At 49.9% G+C, this 21,200-nt stretch overlaps 2 protein-coding genes across 6 annotated transcripts in view; both read right to left on the reverse strand.

Annotated features, from left to right (window-relative positions):
- The window catches only part of plxnb3 (plexin B3), a 36,381-nt gene extending 24,570 nt beyond the window's left edge, over positions 1–11,811 (reverse strand). For 2 of the 3 annotated variants that reach the window (XM_032566921.1, XM_032566905.1), the window contains exon 1: positions 11,655–11,811. The gene's annotated coding sequence lies outside the window, so the exon portion shown is untranslated. The remainder of the gene's footprint in view (positions 1–11,654) is intronic. The other variant, XM_032566931.1, reaches the window with a different exon arrangement.
- Positions 11,812–12,927: 1,116 nt separating this feature from the next.
- On the reverse strand, positions 12,928–20,821 carry abcd1 (ATP-binding cassette, sub-family D (ALD), member 1). Of its 3 annotated transcripts, none has more exons than XM_032567306.1 (17): positions 20,680–20,821; positions 19,230–19,412; positions 19,069–19,160; positions 18,829–18,986; positions 18,547–18,734; positions 18,305–18,479; positions 18,053–18,243; positions 17,745–17,925; positions 17,530–17,672; positions 17,290–17,458; positions 16,065–16,159; positions 14,729–14,874; positions 14,516–14,661; positions 14,293–14,377; positions 13,992–14,117; positions 13,823–13,910; positions 12,928–13,730 (listed from the first exon to the last, which is right to left on the reverse strand). In XM_032567306.1, the coding sequence occupies exons 2-17, from the start codon at positions 19,356–19,358 to the stop codon at positions 13,590–13,592; spliced, it is 2,253 nt and encodes a 750-aa protein (XP_032423197.1). In that variant the 5' UTR covers positions 19,359–19,412; positions 20,680–20,821; the 3' UTR covers positions 12,928–13,589. The 3 variants fall into 3 exon arrangements, with proteins under 3 accessions (XP_032423197.1, XP_032423188.1, XP_032423179.1); XM_032567297.1 differs by having other exon boundaries at positions 19,057–19,160; positions 19,230–19,457; positions 20,680–20,820; XM_032567288.1 differs by having other exon boundaries at positions 19,057–19,160; positions 20,680–20,819.
- Positions 20,822–21,200: the final 379 nt, after the last annotated feature.

A 21,200-nucleotide genomic window follows, 5' to 3' on the forward strand; every position in this document is an offset into this window, starting at 1 on the left:
TTGGCTCTGGTGGTGGGGGAGGAAGTCGGTCAGACCTGGCAGGCCCAAACGTGTTGAGGGTCTGCTGGGAACGTCTACCAGACGTCTCTGCTGGGAACGTCTGGCAGAGTCTCCCGTGAGATGGAGCTTTAACTCTCCCACCTTGTCAGAATCTCGACAGAATGACAAGGTGGGGGACATGGAGTCTGAGTGGACCGTGTTCCATGCCTCCATTGTCGAGGCGGCTTATCGGAGCTGTGGCCACAAGGTTGTCGGTGCCTGTCGCGGCAGTAACCCTCGAACCCGTTGGTGGACACCTTCGGTGAGGGATGCTGTCAGACTGAAGAAGGAATCCTATCGGGGCTTTTTGGCCTGTGGGACTCCAGAAGCAGCTGATGAGTACCGGCGGGCGAAGCGGCATGCGGCTCCGGTGGTTGCTGAGGCAAAAACTCGGGCGTGGGAGGAGTTTGGAGAGGCCATGGAGAAAGACTTCCGTACGGCTTCCAGGCGATTCTGGTCCACCATCCGGCATCTCAGGGGGGGAAGCAGTGCAGCACCAACACCGTTTATAGTGGGGATGGTGTGCTGCTGACCTGAACTCGGGATGTTGTGGGCCGGTGGGCAGAATACTCTGAAGACCTCCTCAATCCCACCGACATGCCTTCCATTGGGGAAGCAGAGCCTGGGGACTCTGGGTTGGGCTCTCCAATCTCTGGGGACGAGGTCGCCGAGGTGGTTAAGAAGCTCCTCGGTGGCAAGGCCCCGGGGGTGGATGAGATCCGCCCGGAGTTCCTTAAGGCTCTGGATGTTGTAGGGTTGTGTTGGCTGACGCGGCTCTGCAATATCGCATGGACATCGGGGGCAGTTCCCCTGTATTGGCAGACTGGGGTGGTGGTCCCCCTGTTCAAAAAGGGGGACCGGAGGGTGTGCTCCAATTATAGGGGGGTCACACTCTTAAGCCTCCCTGGCAAGGTCTATTCAGGGGTCCTGGAGAGGAGGGTTCGTCGGATAGTCGAACCTCGGATTCAGGAAGAGCAGGGTGGTTTTGGTTCTGGTTCTGGTCGTGGAACTCTGGACCAGCTCTACACCCTCAGCAGGGTCCTGGAGATTTCTGGGAGTTCGCCCAACCGGTCTACATGTGTTTTGTGGACTTGGAGAAGGCGTTCGACCGTGTCCCTCGGGGAGCCCTGTGGGAGGTTCTCCAGGAGTATGGGGTACCGGGCCCTTTGATACGGACTGTCAGGTCCCTGTATGACCGGTGTCAGAGTCTGGTCCGCATTGCCGGCAGTAAGTTGGGCTCTTTTGAGAGGTGAGAGTTGGACTCCGCCAGGGCTGCCCTTTGTCACCGATTCTGTTCATTACTTTCATGGACAGAATCTCTAGATCAGCCAAGGTGTTGAGGGGATTCGATTTGGTGGCCTTTGGATCTTGTCTCTGCTTTTTGCAGATGATGTGGTCCTGTTGGCTTCATCAGGTCATGATCTGCAGCTCTCGCTGGAGCGGTTCGCAGCCAAGTGTGAAGCGGCCGGGATGAGGATCAGTGCCTCCAGATCCGAGGCCATCATGGTCTTGAGCCAGAAAAGGGTAGAGTGCCTTCTCAGGGTCAGGGGGGGTGTCCTGCCCCAAGTGGAGGAGTTCAAGTATCTCGGGATCTTGTTCACGAATGAGGGAAGAGGGGAGCAGGAGATCGACAGGCGGATTGGCGCAGCGTCTGCCATCAAGCGGGCGCTGTACCGGTCCGTCGTGGTGAAGAGAGAGCTGAGTCAGAAAGCGAAGCTCTCGATTTACCGGTCGATCTACGTTCCCACCCTCATCTATGGTCATGAGCTTTGGGTCATGACCGAAAGAACGAGATCGAGGATAGAAGCGACCGAAATGGGTTTTCTCCCCAGGGTGTCTGGGCTCTCCCTTAGAGAGAGAAGCTCAGTCATCCGGGAGGGACTCAGAGTAGAGCTGCTGCTCCTTCACATCGAGAGGAGCCAGTTGAGGAGCATCTGGTCAGGATGCCTCCTGGTCGGCTCCCTGGTGAGGAGTTCAGGTCCCACCAGGAGGAGGGGAAGACCCAGGACACGCTGGAGGGACGATGTTTCTTGGCTGGCGGGCGTGTCATGGTGGCGTAGGGGGTGGCGCGGCCCATGTTTGAAGGCCTTGGGTCCTTGACGCGGCCGTCGCGGGTTCGACTCTCGGGCCCGATGGTATTTGCCACGTGTCTTCCCCCTTTTCTTCCCCATTTCCTGTCAGTCTACTTTCATATAAGGGACACTAGAGCCCACAAAAGACCCCTTGGAGGGGTAAAAAATAAAAGTTCCTCGGCTGGCCTGGGAACGCCTTGGGATTCCCCCGGAGGAACTGGAACTAGTGGCTGGGGAGGTAAGTCTGGGCCTCCTTTCTTAAGCTGCTACCCCCGCAACCCGACCCTGGTTAAGTGGATGGATGGATGGATGGATGGATGGATGGATGGATGGAAACACATCCCCTCTGATCTCAGATAAAGTTCACACCTGCAGGCATCGCCTCACCTGTCCGTAATTTGTATTGACTGTTACCACGACAACCTGAACATGTTTGGACTCCTCTGGTTCTGAATTTAAACGGATCTCTGTTTGTCCCAGATGAGTCCAGATCTGGACCCAACCAGAACCACAGACATCACTGCCCACGATCCTCCACTGCATCTCCATCACATGATCAAACTAACACAGTGGAGGTAAACATCAGCCCGGTTTCTCTGATTGTACTGGTACCGACTCGTCAGATCGGTACTAACCTGCCAGACCCCTTGACACCGGGTTCCTGAGGAGTCTAAGTGTTTCTAAGTTTGGTGAAACTGAAGCTGGTGAATGGAGACAGCTGCACTGCAACATACCAATTATACACACACTGAGGAGCGCAGGGTGATCATCAGCCTGATGCAGCGACATTATTCCCTCGCCTGTAATCTGCACCAAGCCGTCATTTAAAGGGACAGTGCATTTAGAGCAGCAGGAGCTCTGGTTGTGTGTGTGTGTGTGTGTGTGTGTGTGTGTGTGTGTGTGTGTGTGTGTGTGTGTGTGTGTGTGTGTGTGGAGGGGTGTTAACTGACTCCAAACAGCAGCTCAGAGACCCTTAATGCCCCCACCTTCGTTCCCTCAGCAGTTAACAAAGCTGAGAGGTCAACTGGGGTCGGTTCTTACTGGGTCCAAATGCGCGAGAAGCCTAATCATCAGAGGAGACGCTCTTCATCACCGGACCGACCTCGCCGAGTCCGTCACATGGTTCTGAAGAACCAACCGGACCCATAGGAACCAGCCCGGTTCTGTAACTGGTCCATTTATGAAACACCCCATAATCTACAGAAACACACGAGATGAGGCGGTTACTGTCTGTTGAGGTTGCCATGGCAATGTGTGCTGAACTGACCACATCCATGGTTCCCGGATCCAACATGGCTCTGTCCATGTTACCACGGTAACGGTTCCGGAGCCTGAAACGTTTTGATGTAAATGGTTCTTCAAAACGTCGTTAGTTCCTGATAATTGCCTGAGGGATCTGGTGGATCCAGAGCTTGACCTTTCACCTGCACAGACCAGATCACAGCCCAGATCCTGGACGAGACCCCAGGTCTGGGTCCGAGTCCGGCCAGCAGGGGGCGCCACAAGATTGAGTCACACAAAAATCGTGATTCTCATTTATTGCGATTCGGAATTAAATCTAAAAACTTCTGCTCTTTCTGAAGCTCCGCCTCCAGGAAGTCATCCAACATGGCTCCTCTATGTTTTTACCAGCATCGCTCTGAGCAGCAGCAGATCCTTTAATGACCTCAGCTGTTTGCTAATTGCTGCTGGCTAGTCTGAAGGAGCAGAGTGAAGGAGCGGAGCTGCGCCTTGAAGGCGGGGCTAGGTCCACCCAGGCGTTTTAACAGCTGAATGGTTGCCATGGAGACTGGAGAATTTGTCAAGGTGACACTCCAGGTGTGTCTTTGATGACATAATAAAACCTAGAAAACTTGAAATAGACACTTTGAAAAAGATGGTTCTGGTGTCGGAGGCCGTTTGGTTTGGGTGGGGGGGTTTGTCCCAGTGTGGGGGTTCTGGTGTCTGTGGGGGTATCTGGCTGTTTTCGGGTCAGGAAGTGGAGCAGCCGTCGGTACAGCGGCTCTTTGTCAGGAACTTCCTCTTTCACTGCAGGCGGCGGGACACAAAGACACAAAGAGACGCTGTGTCTCATGGGGACGGACCGTCCTGCTGGACAGAGGACGACTCACGGGATGCAAATCACTGCTGAGACTTTCCAGCCGGGTCAGAACCTCACCGGAAAACAAAGGACCAGAACCGGACCTCGTCCCGGTCTGGTTCTGATCCATTACTGTCTGAGTCTCTGATGATCCTCAGTTTAAACACAAAGTTCACAGAAAAGCTGGAAGAGGTTCTGGGACCAGAACTGATCCAGAACCGGATCGGATCCGGTTAAACTCTCCACTCCTTTCTCCAGGTGAGGAAACAGGAAGTAGAATCGTTCGTCTGTTTGTTCACCGTTCATTAACTCTGTGTCAACAAAGCTTCAATGTGTTCCGATAAGACCCGTCCAGAACCGGTCCAGAACCGGTCCAGAACCAGTGAGACAGCTGCTGAGGGTCCGCTGGGAGCGATTGAGAGAAACCAGCTTCTTTATGGATTATTAATATCTCCTCCAGCTAAAACACACTCTGGGTGTGTGTGTGATCTGAAACGCAGGGGGAGGGTGTGTGTGTATGAGCGTGGGTGTGTGTGTGTGTGTGTGTGTGTTGGGGGGAATTTTAGGAATGGGGGTGGGCGACTTTAAGAATAGAGGGGGGGCTCAGCAGTTGGTTCAGATCAAGGACACTTTATTCACACTCCACTCGACTGAGATGGGTGTGTGTGTGTGTGTGTGTGTGTGTGTGTGTGTGTGTGTGTGTGTGTGTGTGTGTGTGTTTAATCGGCGTGAAGACCCCACCCTAATCTACCTCCTCCACCTCCCCGGCTCTCGTCTTTGTGAGTTTTCCTCTCAGAAACACAAACAGCAGGTCTGGTTCTGCAGAACCGAACCGGTTCTGATCCAGAGGATCAGCTGGTGATTGAACTCCAGGAAATTTGAGAAAATGGCGCTCATCATATCTGAAGGAGTCATACTTAACTTGGAAAAACAATCTGCTGCTGCCCAGTTTGTTCATGTCAACGAGAAATCTGCCTCACACTGATGGAGTTCCTCAGGGCTCTGTCCTTAGACCAATTCTTTTTACTATATTGCTGGGTTCCAGATGACGTAGCACCAACATCAATGCAGTTGGAGGGCTGGAAGTAAATGCAGCCCATTTATTTCTGCTGATCCAGCATCAAAATGTCTACAGTCTGAGTCCTTACGGTTGTTCCAGCCGTTCTGATAGAGAGAAAGATAAACGTTATTTTTTGTTTCGAAGGTAGTCGGTCACAAGGGAGTTAATTTAAAAAATCTTACCAAAAAAGAGGAGAAAAATGGATCAACAATCTACAGCTAAAAACAGGAGGTGCAGAAACTAACAACACCAGAGTTTGCAGCCACTTTCTAACAGGCAACGATCGCATTGTTTAAATAGTATTTTCAGATATTTTATTGGACAGTTACTTAGAAAGACCAGCATTCATATGTAAGGTAAGATATATTATTTTTACGCCCTAGCTAGTCCCGGTCAGAAAATATGTTTATTCAATGGGACTTTCCCGCTAAACAAATAAAAAGCTAAATAAATTATAACCTCCACAGCCATATATTCATGTCCAGACATGAACATGTGGTTTCTGTAAATCGCTGCTAATGGCTGACCTACATTGGACCTGAATCCAGCAACGACTCGACATTAACGTACAACTCCAGCATGAATTTGTATTTACAGAAACTTACAGAAATTTACCGGCAGATCCAAGCTGATAGAAATAACATGAGTTAGCTTGTTGTTAGCATCGTTATCATAGACTAATTACTTAAATAGCACAACTCACTACTCACAGACAGAAACCAGTCCACAGCCATTTAATGATTCTTTTGATCCTAAATTTGACCCAACCTGGAACTAGATGATTTTATTCTCCAGGCTTTTGAAAACTTTCTTCTGGCTCGGATAATATGAGGTCTGCAGCTCCAGATAGTTAGTTAGTTATGTGGATCGCCTCCATGCGGGTAAATCCTCAACAGCCTGGTCTGTTTCAGCCCAGTCAGTGCATTAGCTACTCGTTGTGATCAATTTTGCTTTGTTTTGAACCAGAGAAATTCACTTCCGGACCTCCATCTGAGTGGGTGTGTGTGTGTGTGTGTGTGTGTGTGTGTGTGTGTGTGTGTGTGTGTGTGTGTGTGTGTGTGTGTGTGTGTGTGTGTGTGTGTGTGTGCTACCAGCATGGGATAAATGTTCACTGCATGATGACATTAAAACCTGGATCACTTTAAATGTTTTGAATTCTGGCCAAACAGAAGTTGTTGTTTTTGGACCAGAACCTGTTAGTCTGGATGGGATTAAATTGGCCTCCAGTGATAAAGTGAAGAACCTCTGTGTTATTTTTGACCAGGATTTCTCATTATATTCCACAATAAACACGTTTCTAAGATTTCCTTCTCTGACTTCAATACATCATAAACATCCTGCATTTGTTGCTTCAGTGCTGGACTGTAAGTCTTTACTATGAGGAAGTCCAAACCCGTCTGGATCAGCAGGATGACGCGTTCCTGATCCCCCCGGACTCTAATTGTTCTGGAAGGTCCGATTCAGTGGTTCTGACGGGATGAGGTTCCCACTGACAGCTTGTTCCTCTGACTTCAGATGGTCTTAAACACCAAACACATTGAGAGGATTAATCTGGATTATGGAGGATTTCCAGACCTTGAGAGGCCCACCCACAATCTTCAGCACACAGGTTCTGGTTCTGTTCAGGTTACCCATCTGGTTCTGTTCTGGTTCTGTTGCAGTTCTGACGGTTCTAGACGTGAATCAAGACTGGAGCAGAATGGTTCCATCTCACTTCCTTCACTGATGAATCAGTGGAACCAACCAGAACCAAATGGAACTGAACAGGTCCAAAGACCCGGTCCAAAAACAATACCAACACCACAGAACCTCCTGCTTCACACCAGTCCTGCAGCTAGCGATTATTTTACTCATTAGTTATTCTGACAATCAGATAAAAACTTAGAAATACATTAAAAGATGCAAATAAACAATTTAATTCCTTTTTTTTTTTTTTTTTACCCCTCCAGGGGTCTTTTGTGGCTCTAGTGCCCCTTATATGACAGCAGGCTGACAGGAAACGGGGAAGGAGAGGGGGGAAGACATGCGGCAAATGTTGTCGGGTCCGGGAGTCGAACCCGCGACGGCCGCGTCGAGGACTCAAGGCCTCCAAATACGGGTCGCGCTAACCGCTACGCCATCATGGCACGCCCCATTTAATTCCTTTTTAAATAAAAAAAACATTTCATTGACTAAAATACAACTACAGGATTCCAATAGTGAATGTTTAATCATTTGTAGCAAAGGACGCATCTGCACCTAAAAAACCTATAGTATTTTTCTGGATTAACTGATCAATAACTGGATGAAAAAGGTGATTTATTTCCAGATTTATTTCCAGATTTATTTCCAGGTGCCTCTGGAGGTTCTGGGTTAAACAGGTTTACAAAGAAACTTTTGTATCTTAAATCCAAAATGTTTATATTTTTTTGTTCAAGTGTGGTTCTATTATTTCATGTTATTCTTTCCACAATCACCTTTTAACGTCTGTATTCTCCAGTTAATCACTGACTTAGTTAATGATTATTTCAATAATTGATTAATCCTTTCAGTTCACCACAACAACATCTCCACCTGCCTTAACAAGAGATCCCTGAGTACTTCCCATCTCTCTGGAAGAACAAGAAGACACACCTGAGCACATCAGCTCAGGCTCCATCACACACCTTCACACACACTCCTACACACTCCTGAGAGCCAGGTTGTGTTCCGCTGAGTCTTCAGCTCAGATCTGCAGCTTCAGGCTGAGAGTCCCTGAGGAATCAAACTAGCAACTCTTTCATCTGCAGGAAGAGATGAGACGCACCACACACACACACACACACACACAAACATTTGTATTTCTACTCATATTAGGAATTTATATTTGGCTTTTATTCATTTTAGTTATTGTTATTGTGTTTATGTGTGTCCCGGACAATCTATTCCTAACCAGAACCAGTACCTAATTACCACCTGACCCCTGACCCTAGACCAGGGGGCCAACCGCATCAGAACGGCAGTTTGGTCCCCATAAGGCAGTCGGTCTTCATCAGGTGAGTAAGCCAGGAACGGTTCTAAACAGCGCAGTTAAACAAGTACACACACACACACACCCCCACACACACACACACCCCGACTGCAGCTCCGACCCGACCCGGACCAGAACCTCTGGGTTCGGGTCGGATCATGTTGCATCATAAAGACATGAACTCTTCATCACTCCAGACTCAAACAACCATCAGAACCTTCAGAACCAGAAGTCCATCCAGTCTGGGTCTGACCCGTGTACCCAGTGATTACCAGGGTCAGGCTGGTGTTACTGGTTTGGGTCCAGTTGGGTAAAAGCAGCAGATTACAGCACATTAGCAGTGTGTGTGTGTGTGTTTGTGGGTGTGTGTGGATTAGAGGTGATTAGACACAAACAGTAATCTGAATTTGAATCTGGACCCAGACTAAATCCTTCAGATTAGGTTCAGTTAAATCTTCATCTTTCTGATGATGATGATGATGATAACGATGATGTCACAGCTTCAGACAGGTCACATGACCCTCTTCCTGACCTCAGCAGTTTCTCTTTTTGCCGCCCTGCACCTTGTCTCCCAGGCTCCTGGTCTTCACCTTTACCCCCAGCTCACAACAGCCAATCAGCTGCCGGCTTGGTCAGAGTGGGCGTGGCTTAGTGATGTAAGCATGTTCTGATATTGAGTGTTTAAGTTCAGCCATCAGCCCACATTTATGCTGCCTGATCATCATATGGTAAACATATCAACATGGCAACATTCAGCAGCAGCATCGCCACCCCATAATCTGCAGCGTCTCTTCATCTTAGCGTTCATCGTTCCCTCCAGATCTGTTTAGTCCACTTCAATCTGACTCCAGTCCATTTGCTTGGAAAGTCCGGTGCAGTTGGTATGAATGCTAAGCTAACTCTGGTCCTCCAAACCTCAGTCTGGGTTCCGTTGAAGTGAACTCGGGTTCTGTTTGAATGTGAACGCCAAGCAGACTGGAGACCACTCCAAAAGCAGGAAATGGACTACAGCGCAGGGCATTCTGGGTAAATACAACCAAAGCTAATGGCTCCTGGTCTTTAGCCAAAGACTAAAGAGAAATCCTCCAACACTAAAATCTGACGCCTCCATCTTGTTTCCATCTGGTGAAGAAGGAAGTTGCTCTCAGTGTCTTCAGAGGTTTTTGTGTCGTTTCCTTCAGTGGTTCTTGGTGCAGCGCCCCCACAGGCCAGGAGGGGAACAGGTTGGTTTGACTCAGAACCACAGCAGCTGGAGGTGGAGCAGATCAGTGAGCCCCAACCTTTTATTACCTCAGACCGGTCAAAACTTGGCAATTTTGCTGCGACGGGGAGGAGAAGGGGGACCGTCAGATAATGCTTCTGCATGTTGGTGTTCCCGCTGAAGCCTTTTTTTTCTGCCCCAATTTTCCCTTTATGACAATCTTCCAACGTCCTGCAGTGAGTGCTGTGTTACTTGGTGGTGTGTTGAATATGGCCGATCTACAATCGGGCACATTCAAAATTGTCTCGGCCCGATTGTCGCAGGTTTTCCCTGACTGAACGCAGCCTGTTGAATGTGACAGGTAGCCAATCAGAAAGCGCGGTGACATAAGAACGGAGGGGAATCCCAAACAGCTGATATGGCAACTGAGAGTCCGGTGGACATCAGAGGTGATAAGTGGAAATGTTTATTACTATATGTAAAGGTCACTTCTATATATGTTTATTATATGTGGTTATGTTTATTCAGTTAAAAATGTTAACTATGAAAAAACATAACTCACCTCTGAATCATAGAGCAGCAAATAGAGCTGCTGCTCCCTCCTCTTTTATTAAACGCCTTTTTTTTTGTTTCGTCTTTAATCGCTTAAAATGAGCCACAAACTGTCACTGCTGCTTCTAATAGACCACTGGAGTAGATGATGAAGTTCTGGTTCCAGTGGAACAGGGTCGACCGGACCATCAGGAGGGAAACAGACTGAAAGTTCTGACTTTAACTTCCCAGTCCAGTAAGGTGCAGACCGGGTAGAAAACTGGACTGGATCGTTCTGTCCAGGCTGCCGGACCTCAGTTGTGGATCCAGGTTCCTCTGATTTATTCAGCCTGGAACGGATCGAACCAGAACCATCCAAATGTTATTTTCCTCAAGATAATTTTAAATATTTTAGATTTCTTCAAAATTTAGATGATTTTTAGTGTTTATGTTCTCTGTGGTTTCTACCTGTGGAATAATTAACTCAGCTCCTTCGTTTGTTATTAACTGAGCGAGGCTAACTGATTAGTTTTACAGTGTTAGAAGTTGCTATGTTAGTAAATTAACTGGTTAACCATCTTACAGAGCTGGTTAATGAATAAATGAAGGCATTACTAGGTCAGTTAGTTGCCAGGTTGGTTAGTTAATGGTCAGCAGGTTAGTTATTCTGATTCTACTGGGTTTATTTAACTATTTCTATATTCGGCTCTGTAATTCCATTAGAAATAATTTGATTCCTCAGAACTCGATTTGGGTCAAAGTGGTTCTGAATGGGTCGCGTTTTCAAAGTTCTGTTCTGATGTCGTTCTGTGTGAATAACCAGAACTCTCCAGTAGGTTCTGGATCAGAACCGCAGCAACTAGGACAGTTTGGACCGGACCGATGGTGTCTATGGTGACAGAGGGGCCCCTGAGGCTACAGAGGAAGACAGCAGAGTGTGTGTATGTGTGTGTGTGTGGGTGTGTGTGTGTGTGTGTGTGTGTGTGTGTTTACAGTGTGAACAGTCACAGGGTCACGTGATGTAAAGTTGTTTTATGAAACATCAGCAGGTGACTCGGAACCGAGTCCAGATCAGCACAGAGCCTCAGTTCAGCTGACTGCGCGTTCATGAAAGAGCGTCCGTGCACATGTGCGTGTGCTCGTGGGTATCTCTGTTCGTGTGTGCGCGTGTCTGTGCATGTGTTGGAATGTAAGTTATTCGACTGCAGGCTGAACCGAGCCGAGCCCAGCTGAGCCGAACCGAACCGTAACTGGTCGGCATCTTCCAACAGAACCCCGCTGAGAGAAGACAGGCTGACAGAACTCCGAACCAAACCGAACCGCAGATTCTGGTTCTTCACCCCTCAGTTCAAAGACCAGACTCTGTTCAAAACCCATTCACTTTAAAACTCGCTGTTCTCAGCTGAATTCAGCAGGCAGGCACACTAAAACCAGCAGAGATAGAACCAGACAATCGTACCAGAGGGATGTTTCAGACCCGAATCACAGAGCACCTGTTCTAGAACCGGCTCCTTTCAGAACCGGTCCTTTTATCAATAACATTAATCTAGAAAAGCAGAAAAACGGAAAAGTATCAGATTCCTGAAGGGAGTCTGGCTCGCTCCCGTCAGACACGCCTGCCTCGCTCGCTCTTTCATGCAGCTCGAGACAACTTGGATTCAGCAGAACCGAGTCTTACTCACCTGGACCAAGAGGTCTGGTTCGGATCCCGCCGAGTTCCAAAAGCCAGAGAAAAGTTCCGGTGAGCCAGAGAGAACCGAGCAGAACCCAGGCGGGACCAGGAGCTCCGAGATCCGAACAACAGGTCTGGCTGAGACCCCGCCCCGCTGAGCGGAGACCGGGCGGCGCCGGCCGGGCGGGCGACCCTCTCACACCCCGCCTCACGGAGCAGCAGGTATCGGTCCGGCCCGGACCCAAGGGCGGTTCTGGAATCATGTCAGGTCTGAGGTAGAACCAGGTCCAGAACCAGGACCAGATCAGGATGAGAACCGGGTCAGAACTTTCTCTCCAGAACCTTACCCATCAGCATCTCCATCACTGAGTTCAGCATCCAGGTGAAAACTTACCTGAGCTGACGTCATCAAACGTTCTGACCACGTGACTCGGGACTTGACGCGGGAACTTGCTGGTTCTGATGGCAAGACTCCAGAACTCTCGGTTCTGTTCAACCAGAACCTTCAGAGTTCTGGAAGTCCAGACTAAGGTTCTGGTACTGGTAGAAAACCGGGTCAATGCTGATGATCAGAACCAGTGACCTTTGACCTTATTGGAAACAGAACCAGCAGTTGGATGCTTTAGCAGCAGAACTGGGCCAGAGGTTCTGGTTCTGATGGATCTGTCCCAGCTGTGTTCTGGGCTCAGGACTGGTTCTGTTCTGATACCACATTCACCTCTGGTTCTGATGATCCGGATCCCAATTCTGAGTTGGACTGGTTCTGGTGGATCCAAACCGGGTCAGACGGAACCGGTCCAGAGAGAGGAAGGAAGAGAGAGGGGAACCGGATCCGTCCGAAAGTGGGCGGACCCAAAGATCCTCAGAAACCAAACGGATTAAATAATTGGAATATTTAATCTCAGATTATTTCAGTTTAAAAAACAAACTGGGTCAGAACACAGGGACGGGTTCTGGTTCTGGAGAAGATCGTTTTGTTTGGGAAGAACCGAACACTTCCCAGGAATTCTGCAGCTCGGTTCTGTTCGTGGTTCAATGGCCAGAACCTTAAATGGGTTGGTAGAACATAACAGATTTCTCGGTTCCTCCAAACCGGACCGATCTAGAACTCTCCAGAACCGGATCGGAGGCGGAAGCAGCCGTTAACTTACCAAATCGAACGGATTCTGGAGCAGGAACACCTGATCTGGTTCTGATCTGGTTCTGGATGAGAAGAGAAGTGGGCGGAGCCTCAGCTTCTGGTCAGACCGCTTTTATTTTGAAAAACCACACAAACAGCAGCGTCAGAAGAAAACATTTTATTTCCTGTAAAATAAGGCCTCTTCATCATCATGTTTGCCACTTTGATTGGTCGCTGAGCAGCTCAGCTCTGATTGGTTCATACAGTTACAGTCAAAAAGGCTCATTACAGTCTACAGCTGTCACATGACCTCTGACCCAGGTCATGTGACCTGACGGCGGCCATCAGTCGGCTGCTTCAGATCCACCGCTTCGGCCAGGTACAGGACACGTGCACGCTGTGACCAGCAGCTTCCTGTCTGCTTGGAGCTCACCTGAGAGGGGGCGGAGTCATCTGCAACTGAACTGAAGCAGACCGGTTCTGACCGCTGACCCATCAGCGTACTGGTTCTGGTTTAACCGGGTCGTTTGCAGGTGAAGCTCCGCAACCTGACAGGTGAGGCTCAGCGGCTGAAGCAGCGACTGCAGCATCATGTATGACATCATCATGTTCTAATAATCAATAACTTAATCAGTTACTAAAAGCTTTGAAATGTGGGACCACAACCAGATTCCACAAGCCACAGGTGTGTCTGCTGTCAGGGGCAGGTGACCTCTGACCCGGAGCAACGGACAGGAAGGGGCGGAGCCTCAGACAGCAAACAGGAACTGGTTAAAAGTTTAAATTATGTGGATGCTCAGGTGTGAGGTCAGGTGCGCGCTCCCTCTAGCAGAGCGGCGCCGCTGCGTCCCGGCTCTCCGCCGTCTCCTCGCCCTCCGGCTCCCCCAGCAGCAGCCGCAGCTCAGACAGTCGCTGCTGCATCCTGGGAATCCCGGACAGCTGGTTCTCCAGGCGCTGCTTCTCCTCCTGCAACAGAACCAGAACCGAAACGTCACCCGGGTTCTGGACCACGTCTGGACCAGAACCGGCAGCAGAACGGGTCCGCCAGGTAGACTCACCTGCATGGACAGGCGGGCGGAGGCGTCCAGCGGCTCGAACTTCCAGCCTCCCTCTCCGTCGAACTGCAGCAGGTGGGAGTGGTACTTCCTGTGGGACAGGGGAAGGTCAGCCAAGGTCAGCCAAGGTCAGCCGCTGGGCCTCACAAACACAGCAACATGTGTTTCTGACCAGAGGGAGGGTCGGTGGGTGATGGACAGCAGCGCTATCCCAGCATCCTTTGCAGCCTGGAAGATCTTTCCCTCCACGTCGATGCTGACGGCGCTGGTGCATTCATCCAGGAGGGCGTACCGCGGCCTGCGGGGCAGACGGCCAATCAGCTGGGGAGAAACACCACACCGACCAATCGCAGCACTCCGTCTTTAAACAGCTCTCTACGATGCCACAGGGAGGCACCATAACCCCCATGTCAGCGCCTGAACTGGTTGAACTGGTTGGACCTGAACTACCAGTGAAGAAGCAGTGAAGGTACCGGTGGTAGAACATGCGGGCCATCCCCATCCTCTGCTTCTCTCCGCCAGAGAGAACGTCTTTCCAGTCGCTGACGGATTCCCAGCCTGAAACACACACAGGGTTACTGTAGTACCGCTGTAGTACCGCTGTAGTACCGCTGTTGTACCGCTGTTGTGCCACAATAGTACAGCAGTACTACAGCAGTAGTACTTCTGTAGTACTCCTGTAGTACTGTGACTGACCGCTCTCCCTGTCCAGGATGTACAGCAGGTGAACGGTACGGAGGATCTCCTCCAGGTCCGAGTCCGTCAGTCCCTTCTGGACCAAGTCGTCCACCGAGTCCGGATAGATGACCTGGTCTCTGAGGGTTCCCTCCGACATGTAAGGCCTGCTCAGAAACAGAACCAGTCAGAACCAGAACCAGCCCGAACCACCGTGGGAACCGGGGTGTTTACCTCTGGGGGATGTAGAACATGTTGTGCGGTTCTGGTCGGTACAGAGCTCCACCGTAAACGGGCCAGAGCCCACTGAGGATCCTGAACAGCGAACTCTTCCCGCAGCCGTTTGGACCTGTGATCAGAACATTCATCCCGTCTTCCACCTGCAACACAGAAACACGTCCTGTGACCAGAACCAAGACCAGAACCAAGACCTGGAAGGTTCCCAGGATTTTCCAGAACCTTCCCAGCTCAGTAGAAGAGCAGAATCTCAGTGACTCATCTGGACCCATCAGAACACAAAGGCAGTTCTGTTTCCATCAGTCTTCTCCGGGTCGACCTTTGACCTCCCCAGAACACAATCGGATCCTTCACGCCGGACCTGATCCGGTCCTGCAGAAGTTCTGGCCCGGTCCGAGGCATCTGGCAGAATCCCAGATCCACCTCATTTATTTTAAAGGCTTAGCCTGATCCAGAACCGGTCGGGATTCTGATCCGCTCTGATCCAGAACCGGTCGGGGTTCTGATCTGCTCTGATCCAGAACCGGTCGGGGTTCTGATGGGGTCGTCATCAGCTGGTTCTGACCATAACCTGCCCCAGAAATTCTTATGCTAAACAATAATAATGTTTTTAAACATTTTCAGCTCAAATAACCATAAAAGCAAAATAATACACAAAGATCAATAAACTTTCATTTCTAAGATTTAACTCTAGAATTCATTTAAAATAAATACACAAAACAGCAGAACTAAAATTTACCTTAAAAACAAATTAATATAAAAAACATAATAATCATTAACAGGGAAAACTAACAGTTTGGACGTTTGTAAAAAACAACAACAAATAAATAAAAAAGTATTAAAATATTTTGCCGGCTGTGTAATGAATCGGTATAAAATGACTTTAGCGCTCCCTCTGCTGGCCACCGGGCGGAACTACCACTAACCCATTCACAGTAAAAAACCCAAAGAAATCAAACATGTCCGACCGGCCAGTTTATTAGGCACAGCTGCCTGCTAACACAGTCAATCGGCCAATCACAGGGCAGCTCATCAGGCAGGCGAGGAGAAAACCATCAACGAGCAAAAACCAGGAGTCTTAACACGGCTGATGGTTCCAGACGGGCTGATCCGACCAGAACCCGCTAATCTGCTGGGAGTTACACCCAGAACCACGTATCGGGTCTACAGATCAGAACTTCATTCATAAACATCATAAATCAGCCTGATGAACAGCTACAGAACTGAGGTTCTGGATCCACTGGGCCACCTGGAGATTCTGGTTACCATGGTGATGTAATCGAACCTAAACAGAACCACCTTCACAGCCAATAGAGCGATCAGTGAGACGAACCTGGATGTTGAGGCTGGATACCACAACGTCTCCAGTGGGCGTAATGATGGGCAGGTTCTCACAGCGAATCCCATTATCCACGCTGACCACCTGACCTGGAACAACAAACACACCAGGAGCTGGCTGCGGTCACAGGGAATGACCAGTACAACCACCTGGAAAAACCTGGAATATCCTGGAAAAACCTGGAAAAGTTAGGATCAACCTAATAAAAATCAGCATATCTTTGCCAAGAGAAGAACATCTGCAGCAGCTAAGGAGGCTGGTTGGAACAGTGCTGTAGTACCGGAGACCGGTCTTGATCTCAAGACTTCTTGATGGTCTCGGTCGTTGAGGACTCTGGATTTGATCAACTGTGGAAATGTCCCTGAATTGCCACCATATTGTCCAGTTTATTTGTTAAAATCTTTGTTTTCACCGGATGCAAAACATGGGACTACGCTGTGACCAAAAGTCTGCTATACTGTGACGTGACGTTCACGACGATTCGATTCTTCTGAACGGCTCTTTACTATCAGCGACAGGACTGGAGCCTCACTGAGAGCCGCTCTTTGTTCTTGTAATGCTCTGGTACTCTGCAGTAGCTATTATTCTACTTAATTAACTATATAATGATATTTATTTAACCAGCGAATAAATAAAACAAGAAGGGAAGAGCACACAGAGCATGCTCGTTGCTCTTGGGTTGTTCTCGTCTCCTGTCTTGGTGGCAGACGAGGGAGGGTGAGAACAGTCAGGGTCGCCTGGTGCTTGTTGCTCTTGGTCAGTGTTCATAGTTGAGTGTTTACCGTTGGTGCAGACAGTGGTGGTTTCTGACATGGGCAACATGGGCAACCGCCCAGGGCGTTACCTTGTTAGGGACGGCATGAGAAGGATTGTGGCACAGAGATGGAAGCAAAGCAGAACAAAGAGTTTGAACTGATAATGATCTTGGTTCCATTTATTTCAGCTCTAAGCATTTAATATCTAGGTGTTTTATGGGAATGTGGATCTTTCAGATCAACATGCTGTCATGCAGCTCGTGGTTCTGACTACAACACGGCCGTGGAAACGGGTCTGCCGGGCCCACAGCATGACGCTTGGACACAGTTTCATTCTCTACCAGGTTTTCTAGATTTGTCTTTGACGTTTTGAGTCAAATTCTGGATATTTAAGAAACCGGTTCTGATCGTGCAGAACCTTCAAGTCATCTGACTGACCCCTGCTGACCTCTGACCCTGCTGACCTCTGATCTGCAGCGGGCCGCTGATCCTCTGGCCCTGCAGGACCGCCGCTCCTCGGCGGGTTGCCGGTTCCTCCGGGTCGGCGGAGCGGCGGTAGATTCCTCGGCTCACGTCCTCAAACACGACAAACATCTCCCAGACGCGGGACGTGTAGCCGGCCAGCTCCGTCACCTGCACACAACACCTGAGGTCAGGCCCGCCTGGGGGGGCGGGGCCTGTCAGCGGGGGCGGGGCATGCTGACCTCCTTGTAGGAGCTCATGATCCTCTCCACGGCGTCGGCGGCGGCGTTCAGGAGGTTCCTAGCCGTGGTGAAGGCCTGCGTTCGCTCGCTGACCAAATCCTCCTCCTTCATCACCATGGCCGCCCGCTTCACCTCCTCAGAGTCTGCACACCAAGGGTCAGAGGTCACAAGCTGCCGCCGCAGCCTCCGGCCCACCACAGGGGGGCGGAGCTTACCATTTTTGGAGTATCCTGTGGCGGTGATGATGGGCACGGCCACCATGACGAGGCCGGACGCGCTCCAGACGTACTTCATGAGGAACTGCTCCAGCATGACGTACCAGAGCCGCTTCAGCAGAATCTGATGGATCTGAGACGACAGGGAGGCGTAGCTCCGCTGCAGCTGGGACAGCTCCACCTGCACACCAACAGCGCTCCAACGGTCGGAGAATCAAACGCACCCAGAAAGCAACCGTGCTGCCTCGGTCTGAGAATCAAACACTCTCTTCTGTAGAAAGTGTCGGCGCTCAGCAGGGGGCGCTCACCTTGTGTCCGGCGTAAAAGGCGATCTCCTCGGAGTTGGCGATGATGCGCGAGTGCATATAGCGCAGGTCTCCCTTCCTCTTCGCCTCCTCGGCCACCAGCTTCCCAAAGTGCGGAGAACAGGAGCGCAGCACCTTGGCAGTGAGCGCCACCACCAGGCCGGCGATGGCGGAGGGCCACGTGGTGTTGGCCCCTGCAGGAGGACACCATCAGGCCAGGTACAGGTGAGCGGCGGTGCGGCGGTGGCAGTGTACCTTTGGACTGGGCGGTGCGCAGCAGCGTGTAGCAGGTGACCACCACGTCCAGGATGGGCTTGGTCAGGTTGGAGTACAGGTGAGCGACGGAGGCAGAGAACATGACGATGTCCTCGGTCAGAGACTGGTCCGGGTTGGACAGACGGCCGTCCATGTTGCTGATGCGGTAATACGTCTGTAAAGGAGCGGAGCTTTAGACTCGCCCGGAGAAGGCGGGTCAACAGGTGTACAGCAGGTCTCACCTGGTTGGTAAAGTACAGCTGGTAGGCGTGGCTGACCAATCGGCTCCTGAAGCTCAGGGTCAGCTGACCCTCCAGGAATCTGATGGCGCTGTTGATGAACGTCGCAGGAACTGCGACGAGGAGCCACTTGGACAGCTGCAGCACGAAGGCGCGCGGATCTTTCTGCACGATGCACCTGACGATCATACCTGAGAGATCAAACCGGACCATCAGGATGACCTGAGACACTCTGGACAGACACCCAGGTAGAAACAGGTGAGGACAGGTGACGCAGGTGCAGACCGTCTAGAGAAGCCACGTAGATGGACAGGAAGGTGCGGGACATCAGGGTGATGGAGTGCAGAGCGAGCAGACCAAACTCTGGGCACAGTAACCGTGGAAACAGGAGCTTCAGCAGGTGAGACAGTCTGAGGACGAAGTCTCTGTTGACTGATGGAGACCTGTGGACAGGTAGAGTCCAGGTGAGACCAGGTGCTAACTGATCAGGTGTCTCACATCGTCTCCTGTCACCTGTCCACTTTCCTCTTCTTCTTCTCATCTTCACCGCCCTCCACAGTGCTGACCACGCCCACAGGTGTTTTAGCCCCGCCTCCCTGATCACCTGCTGCCCCTCTCTGGAGGAACAACACACTCAGTCACCTGTAGTCTTCCCCTCACCTTTGACCTTCAGGTGTGTGTCTCACCTGTAGCCTCCTCCACACGTACGGAGACAGCTTTTTGACAGCGTAGGCAGTGATCAGGATGGCGGCCATCTTCCTGAGTCTGGAGCTCCGCCTCAGCTGAGCTGGCAGCTTCTCATTGGCCTGCTGCATGATAACAGCCAGCCGACCAATCAGAGCCTGGATCCTGAGAGCCTGACGCGCCACCTGTGCACAGGTAAGGAACGGCCTCGACTGAAGCTCTCCCAACTTCTGCTCATAAAAAAGTAACTTTTACTTAAAGTCAAATTTAATGAGGTACTATTTACTTTTGAGAAATTTTACTACATTAATATAATTAAATTTAATTTTATTTACATTAATTTAGTGATCTTTCCATCTCTGTGTTTCTATACGTAGTTCCCACAAGTCTGATCCGAAAGTGTTGCACAAAGCACAGATGAGCAACGGCTTCCAGATCAACCAAGAGAAAATATATGAAAAAAAATTTAAGATTTTATGTTTGTAATGAATTTCTAATGTTTATATGTTAGATTGGAAAGAAGCAACAGCTAATTCTAAGCTTGTGGATTGTTTATTGTTGTCATAGCAACTCCATAGCAACTGTCATAACAGTTAGTTACAGATACCTACCAAGATGGCTGCAAAGTTCCCAGAAGTGTGACATAACGCCCTCTAGTGGAGGCTTAGAGCTACATAACATACCTTATTACCTTAATACAAATTATGCACAGCTTCTTTGTTTCATGATTGTTTCATGTTTTTATATTAAACATATGTTTGAATATTAAAGCATTGGCCAAATAATGTCACCATGAATAATCTCTTACATAAAATGTAGAACTTTTCTGACATACATTATTTATCAGTTTATTAAACGTAGGACTCATGTTCAAAGTGTATTTAAAGGCATAACTTTGCATTAATAAAAAATGTACAACAAAAGTCTAGTGAGAAATCTCACGACCCCCTGCAGTACCACCGGGGCCCCATAGGGGCCACGACCCCCACGTTGAAGACCTCTGCTCTAGTTTTACATGAACTGTACTGATTATACAGTTGTGGGCCTGGTTCGGTTCCGTTAGTTCTTGAGGTGACATTTTAACAACCGAACCCCAGAGTCCTGGTCCAGTTCCCCACAGTGGGATAAAGCCTGACAGAACCGGGTTGGGTTCGGGAGAACCTGGAGTCGGACCGTAACTATGGCAGCTTAACTTACTGAACTGGTTCTGGTTCCATTATTGATACATGAAACATAACGATCGCCGAACTTCTCGGAACTTCACGTCGTGCATCCGGACCGAAACCTTACCGGCCGGTGTTGGGGAAGCTAGCTAAAGCTAACGGCTAACCGGAACTTTGATGTAGAAATATGTCCAAAACAGCCAAAGTTTCCGGATCCGACCCGCTTCTGCCGATCAGAACCCGTCTGTCTGGGTCGCAGGGAGTCCCGCTGCTGAAGCAGAACCCTTACCTCATGGTCGAACCGGTCCGGAACGAGCTGGTGTCGGGAGAAAGTTTAGTCCGTGCAGCCTGTTCTGAACCCCGGTCTGACCGCTGCGGCTTACCGCCGCTGTGAGGACCGAGTGTTACGCAACGAGCTGCGAAAGCTGAAGAACGTTCGTCAGCTGTTCAAATTCACAGAATTTATTGTAACTCTAAAGAACGTTCTTTAAGCATCACTGCAGGCAACACACGTCATACACACATATCTGTTGAACATTAAAACTGTTCCGAAGTTTCGGGAACGTTCTTTCTTTAACGAACATCTGGTGTCGTTCTCCTGCCTGAAGACCGTCAGGTGATTTTTCCATTCGGGATCCAGGAGCCGGAGCCGGAACCTCTCCGAGGCTTTAATGTTCACATGATGTTCTGATCCAGAACAACTAGAAGCTTTGATCTGGTCCGGATCCGCTGCTGTACGACAACGAGAGCAGCAGGGGGCGCTGGAGTGCTTTAGACAAACTGGACTTTCAGTGAGGAGCACAGAGAGCT

The sequence above is a fragment of the Xiphophorus hellerii genome, chromosome 1 (genome assembly GCF_003331165.1).
Source record: "Xiphophorus hellerii strain 12219 chromosome 1, Xiphophorus_hellerii-4.1, whole genome shotgun sequence".
NCBI lineage: Eukaryota > Metazoa > Chordata > Actinopteri > Cyprinodontiformes > Poeciliidae > Xiphophorus > Xiphophorus hellerii.